General features: G+C 53.6%; 5 protein-coding genes across 5 annotated transcripts; 2 read left to right on the top strand and 3 right to left on the bottom strand.

Annotated features, from left to right (window-relative positions):
• Window positions 1-1,414: 1,414 nt before the first annotated feature.
• CTAM01_04690 (uncharacterized protein) lies at window positions 1,415-1,927 on the top strand (the record flags this gene model as incomplete). The annotated part of the gene is made up of 2 exons (XM_060520720.1): window positions 1,415-1,523; window positions 1,569-1,927. The coding sequence occupies 2 exons, from the start codon at window positions 1,415-1,417 to the stop codon at window positions 1,925-1,927; spliced, it is 468 nt and encodes a 155-aa protein (XP_060384674.1).
• Window positions 1,928-5,596: 3,669 nt separating this feature from the next.
• On the bottom strand, window positions 5,597-6,481 carry CTAM01_04689 (exosome complex subunit Rrp46; the record flags this gene model as incomplete). The annotated part of the gene is made up of 3 exons (XM_060520719.1): window positions 5,597-5,980; window positions 6,070-6,227; window positions 6,292-6,481. 3 exons carry the CDS (start codon window positions 6,479-6,481, stop codon window positions 5,597-5,599), a joined length of 732 nt encoding a protein of 243 aa, XP_060384673.1.
• Window positions 6,482-6,930: 449 nt separating this feature from the next.
• CTAM01_04688 (serine/threonine-protein phosphatase 2A activator 2) lies at window positions 6,931-8,208 on the top strand (the record flags this gene model as incomplete). The annotated part of the gene is made up of 1 exon (XM_060520718.1): window positions 6,931-8,208. The coding sequence occupies one exon, from the start codon at window positions 6,931-6,933 to the stop codon at window positions 8,206-8,208; it is 1,278 nt and encodes a 425-aa protein (XP_060384672.1).
• A 252-nt stretch (window positions 8,209-8,460) lies between these two features.
• Window positions 8,461-10,271, bottom strand: CTAM01_04687 (uncharacterized protein; the record flags this gene model as incomplete). Its single annotated transcript, XM_060520717.1, has 3 exons — window positions 8,461-8,691; window positions 8,769-10,121; window positions 10,191-10,271. 3 exons carry the CDS (start codon window positions 10,269-10,271, stop codon window positions 8,461-8,463), a joined length of 1,665 nt encoding a protein of 554 aa, XP_060384671.1.
• An 855-nt stretch (window positions 10,272-11,126) lies between these two features.
• Window positions 11,127-12,119, bottom strand: CTAM01_04686 (uncharacterized protein; the record flags this gene model as incomplete). The annotated part of the gene is made up of 1 exon (XM_060520716.1): window positions 11,127-12,119. The coding sequence occupies one exon, from the start codon at window positions 12,117-12,119 to the stop codon at window positions 11,127-11,129; it is 993 nt and encodes a 330-aa protein (XP_060384670.1).
• Between the last annotated feature and the right edge of the window lie 1,608 nt (window positions 12,120-13,727).

Here is a 13,727-nt window from a genome sequence, read left to right as displayed (position 1 = left end):
CTCTGATGTCGGGTAGAACACAGGTTCAGAACAGTGTCCAAACGGAAATAGTCGGTGCTTTCGCAAGCTTGGCAACCTCGCAATCTTACTGAGATGGACACCGTAACTCTAGGCTCTACGCTCGGAGAGACTGTCTGTCTTCCTGTTTTTGCTCTCTCACGCACCCTCTAGAGATGCAGGTCGATGTGCAGGTAAGCTGGGCAATTCCTGCAGAGTTGTGACTCGGGTGTGACGGAGTCTCGGATGGAACGAATGACGCTAAATTGAGTCGAATTGCCGCCTCGGAGCGGATAACTAAACCAGGCTGATGACTGCTGATTTGTCTGACAATGTTGCAGTCGGGTGTGACGACTAACCAGAATCTGAGTGATAAACTACTCGTCTGGCAGGTCGGTTCTTGGTAGTCCGGATGGGGCGTCTTGAGGTTGAGGATGACGAGAACTGAGCCGAGTCGACAGTGTGAAACCGAAGGCGATCAAATAAAAAGCGATGAAAAGCCAGCAGCCGCAACGAAGTAATTAAGTGAAAAGGGGTATGATAGCAATGCAGTGCACAAGCAAGGTATCTGATGCAAAGACAAGGCAAAGAGAGGTAGTCAAGCAAAGAATTATGAACAATGCCCCAGAAGACGTAGCGGCCGAGGTAATTGCTAGAACTACCGGAGCTCTGCTTCGAAAGGAACGGGGTGAATTGGGGGGGGGGGGGGGGAGGGGGGGGGGGGGGGGGGGGAGAAGAGGAGGAGTTTGTGGTGGTAGAGAGAAGGAGGAGTAGGAAGAGGAAGAAGAGCGATAAACCAAACGAAGACGAAATAAGAGAGTGACCAGACTGACTGACAAAAGAACAGAGGGGAGGCCAGTTCAAGATTCGTCCCAGCAGTGCAGGAGCTTTAATATTCTAAGTCACAATAGACATTTCTCCCCTCTCCTCCCCTTAGCCCCCCCCCCCCCCCCCTTCTCCCCTCTCCATTTTCATTGTTTTCAGTCTGATGTCGATCGAATCGAGCAGCAGGATGGATGTGATGCGACAAAGGGCGCTCCCGCCACAACGCCCAAGCTCAGGCACCCTGTTCTGCTACTTTACTACGGGCTGAGAATAATCCACTTGACTTTTCTTCAAGAGGTATCCCTACTCCGTCTTCAGGTGGTGTAAGGTACGGACATCAAGAAGCCAATCTTCTATTCCCTCTCGGTACCCGTGCCTGCCCCCCAGTCCTGATCCATAACCTATTACCTTTTTCTTCTATCCGCCCTGGCCATGTTGTTGGAAGTCACGAAGGACGAAGTTACGAACTACGAATACCCTACTACTCCTTAGCCACATCCATGACCCATATGCTTAACCGTGTTACTATCATCTTTGGCAGCCTCCAAACTTCCAAGGTTCAGCACCCGCAGTACGCGCCTTACCATGTTGCATGCAACATCCTGCTGCCAGGAGGCCGGGCAATCGGTGGCCTGGAGCACAGATACGTATCTACGGACTCTATCCGATAGTGGCTTGGTGTACCCGTAGTCGTCACTCAGGTAGGCATGTTACGATGCATCCATATGCTACGGATACACGTGTAGACCCAGATATAGGACTGGTTCCTCGAAAAGATCGGGCTTATGATGAAGTATACGGGTGTGAGAGCCAGCCAGCGAGAGGATGCGAAGCAAGCAAGGTGCGGCGAGTGGTAAAACGTCGATACGTACTCCCCGTCCACATCCCTGGCGATCCCCAGTCAAACGTCTCTTCCTCTAACCTCTTCTGCAAAGCCAGGTTCTCTAGAGGGCAAGGGAGACGAACAAGGGGCGGCATGACATTGGCAGGCCCCCGTGGTGGGCCGGGAACGTCTTCTGGTCCCCAGTCCCTAGCCAAGGCAGGCCCGTTGGATCGTGGTGAGCCAATACTGAGAGGGCTACCTGCTGTGCGGAGACCATTGTAGCCCGTGAGTATTGCGTAGATACGTCCTTACCTTACATTACCACTGTCTACATACCTTACCGGCGCCTTGGAGCCAGATGCTGCCGTGTCTTGACAGGCACGCGGCACGCTGCAGGCCCGCTGCACCTCACGCACAGCAACCCCTTTTGCAGCTGCGGCCAGCGTCCAGGAGAGGCAACAAGAGACGGGACACCAAGTGTATCGTGTACCCGCTCGGGTCGCCACAAATGTCGCACTTGTGACGGTACCGAATACTCTGCAACTCGAGCATATGTTCCTTTACGCCAACAGACGAGACGAGGGAGGCCCCTCTTCCTTTACTGGTTGTTGCTGTTATTGTTGTTGCCCTTGGTCTGCCATGATCAGCTCTTGTCTGGACTTTTTGGTCCTGTCTTTCGTACACATGTAGTAGCATCGATGATCACCCACAAGGTGTAAGAAAGACCGGGCAGTCCGACATCCAGCCATCGAGTCGCCTCAGATTCGTGCACGACTGTATTTGTCGGAGGCCCTTGACTGGAACTTTCTACTTTCTGTTGAAATATTGAGAAGAATTAACACCATAGGCCAGACTGCGTTCAACGTGGAACTATCTCCAACAAGCGGTAACAATAGTTAGCGCTCGCTGGATCCAATGACAAGAGCAATTCATGCGATCACGATACTGAGGCAGCATGGGAAGCATGCCCGTACGGTAGTGCGACAGCCACAATAGATGGTCCGGTGGCTATTGCGATAACACCAAAACCGTGGCTATCGACTGGACAGAGGTTAGGTATCCGCACAACGCGTAGAAACCAAAGAGCCATGCGGCTTCAATCTGGTCTCTGCTTTGCCCTGATCGACCGGTGCTTGCGCAGTCTCACTCTCATGTTTGGGACGCCGCTAGGCCAGGATTGTCGGAGGCGAAACAACCAATCTGTCCGGTTTCCCGTCGTCTCAAATGACAAGTCTTTCCCCATATCCCATACTACCTTATACAAATCCTGGCGGCAACATCTCTTCTGACTCTCTCCTGAATCACTCGTTTGTAGTCGAGTAAGGTACGGCATGCGAGTTTTCTTTCATGTGCGTGTGCATATGTGTGTGTGTGTGTGTGCGCGCGCGTGTGTGTATTCGCCGCCGGGTCTGGCCTCAACTTTCCGCTGGAAGACGCAGGCCGCAACTTGGCCTGTGTCCTGTTCTGAGCGAGGGGCAATATCTAGGTAGATCCTCTTCCAGTGATGGACTGCATTATGCCAGTGTGTTTCGAGGACGTGAGCCTTGACTCTCTGCTGCTGCTCGGCTTGGGCGGTCCTAGGCTTCCCGAGACGGCAACAATGATCCACCGATGACAGCAAGATAGAGGAAGAGAGGAAGCAAGGGTCAGTGGTAGATAGGTGTGTGTGATATCTGCAGATCGAGGCTGTCGTCTGAGGTAGCCCGATTGCTGCTGGACGGCTCGATTACCTTTGGGGAGCGCCGAGACATCCAATAGCTGAACGGACGGCTTGCTAGGAGAGGAGATCATGGCTTGTCGAACTCCAGGGAGAAAACCTCTTTGCAGATCTGGAGCATCCCACCCGGTAGAACGTCGACCGCCGGCGAGGTGAGTGAGTGAAGTGGGGGATGCGACGACAAGAATCGGCCAGGTGTAAGAAGAACCGAAAGCCAAGACTTTCCTCGGAACGAACCTGACCTTGAGATGCCTTAGCCAAGATGATATTGGACCAGCACTGATGTGTTCAACAAATAGTAGAGGTCCTTGGTGATATCAGATAATTAGAGACATGGCAGATGAAGTTTCCCGTCCGTTGTCTGTGGGAACCTGCAGAGCGTACGAATGAGGGCTGTGCTGCTTTCGACAACAATCCACCTCCCGTACTGCTGTTGTTGCACAATCCCATGTCCCTAGGTTGTCGCCGTTGTTCTCGTTGTTGTTGTTGTTATCATCAGCGTTGCATGGAGAAGGAAGGAGGAGTCGAGCTGGTTTGGACTTAATGCGGATCAAACACCGCCTGCTTTTTGGCCCGCCATGGACAGAGCTACCTTACCTAATACCTAAGCACCTAGGTTACTTCACCTCATCACGCTTCCCACCTTACCTTGTTATTATTTTTTGTATGTACATGGACCTCCTTGGCTGGCGGTTACCCGGCCCATGTTACTGGATAACACATGCGTTTGGTACACCCCAAAAATCTGTTATCACACTGTATAGGGAAACTTCCTCGCTGATAAGTCAAGGTACCTCTGCCTCTGCCTTCCTGGCACGACGTTCTAGAAGCTCTGCGGCACTGCCTTCGCCCAAACTGCTAAGCGGAACAGCGGTCACAGGCCCGGGTCCACCGAGCTGGAACACATGCATACGCAACGATAAAAGTCACTCCTTTTGCTTACTGAAGGCCAATGAAGATGAAAGACAAGAGTCCAAGATCATGGCTTTGAGCTTCTGCAATTAAGGCAAGGAGACGATAGGAAAGCTGCTCCGGAAGATGAGACGCGAATACCATACTACCGCATTCCGACCCTACTTGCATGCCAACATCAGTTATGCTTAAACTGGCCCGAAGCCACCCCGAGCAGAGTCAATATAATACCATGCCGCTTCGTATGGTGTATCCAACCGTGGCTCTTGGCGGCTACTACTCATTGGTCACCTTATTTCATAGGTACCCAGACTATTGCGTGGATGGCTTTTTGGCATCGCCATCTCAGGCACGGAGTGACTTGATAACCTGGGAGATCTTCTCAGGGTAATAGAATTTCTACCAACGGTACCCGAAGGCCTGGGCATTTAAGGTACGCCAGGTAAAACAGGAGATACTCCACCCACTGGAAAATGGTGTCATTTTCCAGTGCCGACCGATGCAGAAAGGCAGGACACCCAATCCTCCCTCCCGCCGAAGACGGTCACGGAGCCGTTTCCAGTTTCCTCCGCAGGCGGGAGAAGGTCAAAGGTAACACCGCGACGGGAGACGTACTGGTCAGAAACACCCGGTAGCTCCTAACCTCGAGGCCTGTTATTGTCGCAGGTTTCCCCGTGCCCCTGCCCGCTTCAGGACCCCTGAGATCGAGCTGAAACACCGCCTCACGCCGCATTTTCAGCGACCTTCAAACAGGTCAAACAACGCCGTCGATAACAACCAATCCACTTTACTTGACTTTGATATGCGACCTGACCCGGGTAAGTTACTTTCCCAACATCGGCCGCGGGATGACTTTCTGGCCCTTGTCTTCCGTGTCATGTTGCTACTGCTTCTGACGTTTGTGATAAGTGATAGCCTGTGAAGAGGCCCATTGCCGAGCCGGTCCCCGGCTCCCAGCTCCAACAGTGTTTCCGGGTGCTGTCATCGTTGCTCTCCCCCTGAGGAAACCTCATGATAATTCGTCTTGCCACCCCGTCGGCTGTCTCGTTTCGATACTCTCCCCAGTCTGTCGTTCTCACCGTTGATAACTGAGTGAACCAATCCAGACCACCCCTTTTGGTACAAGGACGCAGTCCCTGATGCCTAGAGGCGAGACGTCGATGCCGCGCGTTGCTCGTTGGTATCGTCCTTCTCACCATCGATTACATTGAGCCAGTGTCGATATCCCTCCTTCACTGGAACTCCTGAATAAGGAACCACCCGCGCCTCGGTTGTCGCTCGGCGGTTCCAAAATCCTGCATACTTCGATTGATGGGCTGATTTTACGCAGCCTTTGATTCCATGACGGTCCGGATGAACTGCTGCATGTCGGTTGCGTCTTGGCTGTCATCGTCCATGGCGACACCTAGCTCCGCTTGACGGTGTTGGCTGCACACTGATTGACCTTTGTTGATCACCTCATCCCACTCGGCCATGGAGAACGTCCCCTCACTCTCCAACAACAACAGGTCGTTCTGCGACGTGAAGATGACAACGTGAAGCGATTTTGACTGGTCAATCTCCAGAGGAGACGGGTCAGCGATGATCCTGTCACCCTTCCGGACAACGGCCAAAGTGGCACATGTGGCAATAGCCTTCAAAGGCACAGCAGCCGACAGCAAGGCCAGGATGGCGCTGTGAAAGAGAGCCGGTAGCAGAGGCAGACTCTTTAGTAGAGTAGGATAGTCAGCAACAGCACTCAATAGGCGACACTGGGCGGTGGCTTTGAGATATCTGAGATGAACTTATTACTTACAGACTGAGCTTGTATTACTTTGCTGTTTGCATAGTCATTCTGCGGCGTCTCAGTCACCTGGAGCGTAACCTGAATAAGACATCGAGGGAAGTTTTTGACGGGAATCAGCTGGCGAAGGGCGGACCGCAGAATGTTCTCGAGTTGGCGTTCTCCTGTGCCTAAATAGTCGTCACGAGTATGAGCAAAATTGACCACAAGGTGCCAGAAGAAAGACAGTCTGACCTCCGACCCCTGCAGCAGGTCGTACGACAACATCAACGACTGATTCGAAGGGGTTTTCGTCGCGTCGTTGGACCTCAATCGGCCCATTGACGGCCGCAACCACGCAATAGCCGCCTCTTGAAAACGTTGCCGAGCCATCTGCTCGCGGCAGATGTGAGATGCGGGCCTGGGGGTTCGAATTGAGAGTCATGGCGAATGGTGATGCGGCAATGTTGGCGAATGAGAACAAGGGAATGAACTGGTGAGTTAGGAATTCTCCCTTGAGGTTTGCTCGGAAAGCGAGTGCGAATTAGTACAACGACAACCTGTATATCCTGCCTCAAGCAACTTCCGGGAGGAAAAATTAGGATGAAGTTGGCGAGCCACAGGTACGTACCTGTCTCGAGGCAAAGTTCTCAGCAGCAGGCCAATTGCAATCAAGATCTGCGTCGGCAGGTACGTCCTGAGGTACTCCGTACCTACCTACCTTACCTCAGGTGGGGGGCTGCTTCATTGACCAGACAAGTATGTACGTACTCAACACAGCGAGCTTTCTAAGCTTCACTTCGACTTCAACATCACTCAATATTCCGCCAAGCTTGGCTGCACAACCACTCCTTTATCACTGAATATCTGTTCCCGAATCTTCCCACTCCCTCCATGGCTTCAGCAGATACTGCAACGCACGCCGGCACGACAGTCGTGCCTACTTTGAGTAATAAGATTCCCAAGCTAGAACCCCGCCGACGTCGACCAACTCCCTCCAATCCAACACCACGTCCCGAGACGCCCGCTCTGCCCGCACCACTAGGCCTCGATGACCACGAATACAAGACTCCCTCGCGACGGATCCTTTCCCAGAAAGACCACGAGCTGTTCCTGTCGTCTCCGACATACACGCTGGTTCTAGCTTTCGTCTTTGGCCTCTCCGAATCCGTCGAAGATACACCTCGCTCTGCCGTTAAAGATAGCGAACTCGCCCCTACGCTACGGTCGATCCTCGGCATACTCGACGAAGTAGATGGATTTGTGAAAGAGGCTCCCCCCGACGATCAAGAGGGCTCACGCTTTGGAAACAAAGCCTTCCGGACGTTCCTAGACCTGGTGAAAGAGAAGGCAGCGGCTTGGCAGACGGGATTAGGCGTCGGCGAGGCCGCAAACACTGAGGTCTTGGTCTATCTGGAGCATTCCTTTGGAAACAGGCAACGTATAGACTATGGTTCAGGGCATGAGCTTAACTTCATCATGTGGCTCCTATGCCTTTACCAACTTCGAATCATCACCAAGGGCGACTTCCGACCATTGGTCCTCAGGGTTTTTGAGCGGTACCTGCAGGTCATGCGTAACGTCCAGTTGACGTACTATCTGGAACCCGCTGGCTCACACGGTGTATGGGGCTTGGATGACTACCAGTTTCTTCCATTTCTATTTGGCGCCTCGCAGCTTCTGCACCATCCATTCATCACACCATTGGCGATCCACCAAGACCTCACACTGGAGGAGTTTAGTCAAGATTATCTCTACCTTGGCCAGGTCAACTTCGTCAACGATACGAAAACGGTCAAGGGTCTACGATGGCACAGCCCCATGCTGGACGATATCTCAGCTTCCAAGTCATGGACCAAGGTGGAGGGTGGTATGCGCCGAATGTTCGTCGCCGAGGTTTTGAGGAAACTGCCGGTCATGCAACACTTCTTGTTCGGTTCACTTATTCCAGCAGTAGATGGGATGAGCACAGAGCAGGACTTTGAGCTAGGCGACGAAGAGCATGAAGAGGAAAGCGGCGAGATTAACCCGGGGAATGTGAGCAAGCATAAGCATCAACATGTCGGATGGGGTGATTGCTGCGGCATCAAGGTCCCTAGCAGTGTCGCCGCTGCTCAAGAGATGAGGAAGAGAGGGGCCCGCGATAATCTGCGGCGAATACCCTTTGACTAGATGTCTATGACGGGCTGCCATATGGCAAGTTATGAAGAAGGAAAAAGCCATGACAGATACGAATAATGAACCTTTTTGATTATACTATTATGCACTACTATGAGTTGTTCTCCATAATTGCCACTCCATCTTGTGGAGACCCCCTATTACTCTTTTCTAGTTGTATTACGATGCTCCAACAGCATCCTTCGTATTTTGTATGTTCAATTCTAAACACAAGCCGCCTCAGTCGCCGTCCAGTAAGGTATATATCTACCTCACCAGGCCGAGCTCGTGAAGACGCTCGATACCTGGAAGGTGCGCCCACTGCTCACTGGAGGGCGAGCCGCAAGTGAGATCGAACCACAGATCAGGGTGGTCGTTGTCGATGGAGTCCAGCGCGTAAGCGACGGTGCTACCATACAGGTCGCACCGCGGGACGTTGAGACCCTTTTCGGGGTAGAAACGGTACGACTTGCAGCCGTCGGTGGTGTTCATGACGCTCTGTGAAGGAGGAGTTTCGTCAGCAATGCTGGGCTTGGATTCCTCAGAAAGGGGGTGAGGGAGAATTATCAACTTACAGCACAGAATTGGTAGCAGCCCTCAAGGGTCACGGGTACGTTGGGGGCGTTGTTGACGAAGCGAGCCAGGAAGTAGTTACCTACCGGCAAGCCATGGACGCCACAGTGGTTGTTGCCCGGCATTGGCTTGCCCGTCGGCGCGTCGTTTTGGCAGACTGTTTTTGTTGGGATTGTCGTCGAGGTAGGGACCGTGGTCAACGAGGCGGTGGTGATGGGCGCCATAGAGGTGTCGATGACGCAGCTTTCCGTCGGAATGACGGAGGAGAAGGCTGTCGTCGCCTGGGCGGTGGACGTGGCAATGCTGCTGGTGGTGTTGGGGAGGAAGGGAGTCACATTGGGCGTCTGTGTTGTCCAGCTGGACGATGTTGGGGCTATCGAGGCGCTGGAGGTAGTCTCGTCATCGCATGGCTCGGTCGTGGCGCTGGCCGAGGTGGTGGCCGACTGGGTGTATGTCCCATTTTGAGTCTTTGTCGAGAGAGTGTACGTCGTAGTCGAGTTAGCGACGGGCATGCTAGATGTGAATGTAGGAACAGTGCTTCCGGTGCTGGTCTCATCGTCACAAGGCGTCTCCACGGCCGCGCTGGTGGATGTCTTGGTGGACCACGGCGCCGTGGAGTTGAGCTGGCTGCTGAACGCCGTTGAAGTCGAGTTGGTATATGAGGAAGTAGAGCTCATATCATCATCGCAAGGCTCGGTTGTCTGAGAGGGGGCCGCAGACGTGGTGTTGTGCCAGACGGGTACGGAGGTGACGGTCCCATCTGAACCCCCGGTCGTCAAGGATGAGCTGGAGTATGTCGACGTGATGTTAGGGTACGGCTGATGGGTGCTGGCGGTGTCGTCAGGACAGGGGGACTCGGACGGTGCCGCGGATGAAACGGTTGTTGAGTTTACGGGTAAAGTGTAGCCGGTCGAGAGGATCATGGAAGTCGAGGAGGTGGTGTTCCATGCTGCTCTCGAACTGGTAGAGTTGGCAGGCAGCGAGGACGAAGACGAAGGCAGGTAGGCTGTGCCGGTGCCCCTCGACGATGTCAAGTTGCCGCCATACGAAGTCGTCGCCGTGATGTAAAACGTGACGTCCACCGTGGTGAAGGAGGTGGTGACACTTTCGGGGCATCCGGAAGCGTGGAACGACGAGGAGGAGGCGGAAGCGGTGGACGAGGTGTTGTACGAGAGGGTGTAGTGAGTGCTGCTGGCGGTCTCCGCGGCGGTGCCCGTGCCGACAGCAGACGAAGTCCCGTTGGAGGTGCCGTTGAAGTGGAATCGGGAGCGGCCCCGGGCGGCGATGGGACGGACCCATTCGCCTGATTCTAGGTACGGTTGGGAGTCTGGGCCTCGGACGATGTGAGCGACAACCTGGTTTCCAATTTCGTTAGCAAGTTATCCATCTCTTAAGATTTGATTTGAGTTTCTTGTAAATCTCACCTGTTCGTCTGAACCTTTCGGAGCTGCTACCGCAGTTCCGAGGAGAAGGGCGGAGATGCCCAAGAAGAGGCTTTGCTGCATGGTGTTGAGAAATGATCTGGACAGCAATAGGAAGACACTGAAAGGCTCGAGCAATGAATACTCAAAACAACAATTTCTGTAGGGTATTGTGTCAAGCTGGATGGATGCTGAGTTGCCTGATACACCAAGACCTTTGAAGTGAAAGCCATTGCCTTCTTTATACACTGTCGCTGTCATCGCTCAGATCTTCAGGGAGTTGCATGATCTCCATCACAGGAGGCTTCGAGCCCTTGGTTCCCAGAAGATGTGGAGGGCTCAAGAATAGAGGGAAGACTATGGGTGCTGTCTATTGAGAGTCGGGTCCTGAAGAAGTGGGAGGGGGGATGATAGTATCACGCAAGGGGGGCTGTTTTCAACCCTTTCAAGCGACCACGGCTAAGACATCGTCGCAATGAGCCAAAACATTAGAACACAACGGCTTGTCGGCAAGACGCCTCAGGAAGGGAGAATAAAGTTCATGAATGTGGTATATTTCATTAACAAGCAGACCTCCTACGCCATTTCTCGAAGTAGAGGGTCGAGTCCCGTCGGAAGGGGGTTTAAACCCCCACCTGTAGTAAAGTACAGAAACCAAATATGATTACAATCTTTCCGTCATGCCCTTTGGGAGTTGAAATGCAGTGTAGGGTATCAGAAGGAGTTCACTGAACGCCGCCATGCCCATAACCTTGTCGATGCTAAATGCAGTGCAAAGAAATCCAGACACTCGGCACAAATGAGTGTCGGGAATTGTACGCCATTGCAGACCTCAAAACGATTCGCTTTGTTCCAGCCTTTGAGGTATTTCTCGGTACGTGTCTGCCTCACTGTCGTCCGTACTTGCGATGTACGTTCTGTTCTGAGGTCTCCAAATTCTCAGTCTTCCCAAATCGTCTCCAAGTCGAGATCTTGTCGTCGTTCAGCGCCACACACACTCCAGCGCTTTCGCTTGTCTCTCGATCCAAACCCTCCCAAAGTTCTGCCACGTAAGGGCGCGTCTAGACCGCTCTTGCCCTTCACCTCACTAGCATCGCCATTTTCTGCGGCGTCTGCGGCAGCCTTCAATTGGGCAATCCTCTCTGCCTCCATAGCTGCCTCCTCCGCATCAGGCGAATCTGGTATAGTTTCCAGACTAGAAATGCTTGGGCTTCTCGATCTTGTAGATGTCGGGGTCGACGGGACTGACGAGGAAGGAAACGAAGGAGAGACTCCGTAGCCATGTGAGAGAGAGTCGTATCCTCGTAGAGATGGCGAAGATGACGCCGATGTATATGTAGGCGTGGTAGGCATTGCGAACGAGGGAGTGTTGGCAGTACCAGGGTTCCGCAGTGGTGAGGAAGGGCGGCGATGTCGGGGCAGGACCATAGAGGGCGTCGTTCCAATGAGGTTTGGAGAACTGTATCGCTCTGCAGTCTGTCGATCGGGATCTAAGGCGGAGGCGCGGATAGGTGAAGTCGGGAATGCCTCGTCGACAGGCTTCCGTGGTGTTCGCACGCGGGCGGGCGATCCAGAGGGACTGGCGGGGCGGAGTTGAGGGGAGAATAGGATGTGGCCGGCGCCATTGACGCCAGGCATAGACTGGGTGCGAGACATGGGAGGGGCCAAACTTGCTGCTGACCTAGATCTCGTGTGGTGACCGGACAAGGGCGAGGTAGTACGTGGTCGGTAGGGCAGAGGGGTAAAGGTCCAAGATGGCGTAGTCGGAGAAGTAGGACTGGGATCAGTCTGGCGGCGGAGAGTCGGGGGCTTTCGCAAAGGTTCAGGCTCGGCAACGGCAGGAGGGAGTAATGTCGGGTTCTGTATACGGAGCGAGGGAAGTGGTGAGGATCGGAACTCCTCCATTCTCTCAGTCTCGGGAACGGGCTCCATGTTGTATGTCGGAGAGTCCGATGTGCCAGGCTGGCGAGGGCGACATTAGCTGCGGGGAACTGAGCCTGTAGACTGCGGAGGAAATCGGTTCCTTTCTCGTCGTGAAGGTTGCACGAGTTTCTGAGGGCGGTTGTTGTCTCGAGGGGGGACAACTAGAGCTCGGCGTGGAGACCGGTCGGACAAATCAGTTGCAAGCCGTACTTGTGTGGAATTGCATCGACAGCTAGATCGATTGAAACTTTTGGTGTTGGGTTGGGCCTTGAAGGGAAAAGAATCGTTTGTTCTCGAGCGGTGTCGTTTGCAGAAGAGCGAGGAGGACTGGTGAGAGAGTGTGAAAGAGAGGAATGAAGTCGAGGAAGGCAGAGGGCAAGAGTCGATGGGATCGGTAGGAGCGGAGTTGCAACTGCAGCAACGACAGGGCAGGAGCAGAGAGACGAAACAAATAAACAAGGCACGACGAATAGGCGAGAAGATGGGCAGAAGGGCAGCAATATGAAGGATAAAAAGGCGGTGGTGTCAAGCAGAGTCACGCATTCCGGGTTGCAAATGAGAAGAAGGGCCTTGGGCGGCTGACGAAGGGGTCCTGATTCTGAAGGAGGGAAGATGGGCAGGGACGGGAGGGTAGCCGGGGGTGCCCATAGCACGCCCGGAGATATACGAGAGAGGACGGACGCGGATGCTGGAGGCGGAGAGGCGGGAGATGGAAGGCAGATAGGGAGTTTGTAAAGCAATGCACTGGTTAGGAACCTAGGCAAGTACCTAGGGAGACGCATGATACATGAAAACGTGACGAGCATAAGGTACATTGGGGAGGTATTCTCTGTCAATCACAGTGGGGATGTATACATCCAAGCCATGAGGAAAGGGGGTGGGGGGGGGGGGGAAGGTTACTAAGGCGCGGTTGGCACCCAAGACACTTTACCCTACTGAGCCCAGTATGGGGAGTATCTAATCGGTTAGGGGACTTGGGGCACGCCCAGAACCACCGAGAACTTGGGCACAGGGCTCAGGAGTAAGCTGTATTCGTAAGTTGCCTTACGGATACTGCGTATGGTAATGAAGCAGAGGAGGGGGGCGGGCGCCATCACTTTAGGCCATCGGCAAACCGCTGCTGCACGCTGCACGCCGCATATTACACATGGCTCTTTGTCTGCCTGTAACGGACCGCTTCTTTCTGTTTCCTTTCCCCTGGCTTGTATTAGCAATCTACTTGACGTCCGCAGGTTGTTTGTTGTGTCGGGGACGAGTGGATGTTGGGAGGGGGATGTCCTTCTGGCAAGCGACCCTTAATAAAAGATGAGAGGCGCTGAAGACGAGATTGATTGAGTTGAACTCGATACCTTATGCAGCAGCAGGAAAACAGCATAATGGGCACCCAAATTGTCGAGGCACCCAGGTCGTCTTTACCCGAGCCTTAGCAAGCTTGCCTAGCTTACTACGGAGTACTTGGCTGGCACATTGGTTGGTATCCGTACTGCAGAGTCAAGACTCAGACCCCTCAGAGCGGCGCCCGCTACGGCGAACCATTTGGTCACGATCAACAGAAAGCGCTGCTGCAGGGGACTGGGATTGTCAGATGCTTGTGTGCTGGTCATGCACCATACCTTC

The sequence above is a fragment of the Colletotrichum tamarilloi genome, assembly GCF_030869305.1.
Source record: "Colletotrichum tamarilloi strain Tom-12 chromosome Unknown Scaffold_11.1, whole genome shotgun sequence".
NCBI lineage: Eukaryota > Fungi > Ascomycota > Sordariomycetes > Glomerellales > Glomerellaceae > Colletotrichum > Colletotrichum tamarilloi.
Note: the sequence above shows the minus strand (reverse complement) of the source record. Positions and strands in the feature narration are given on the sequence as shown.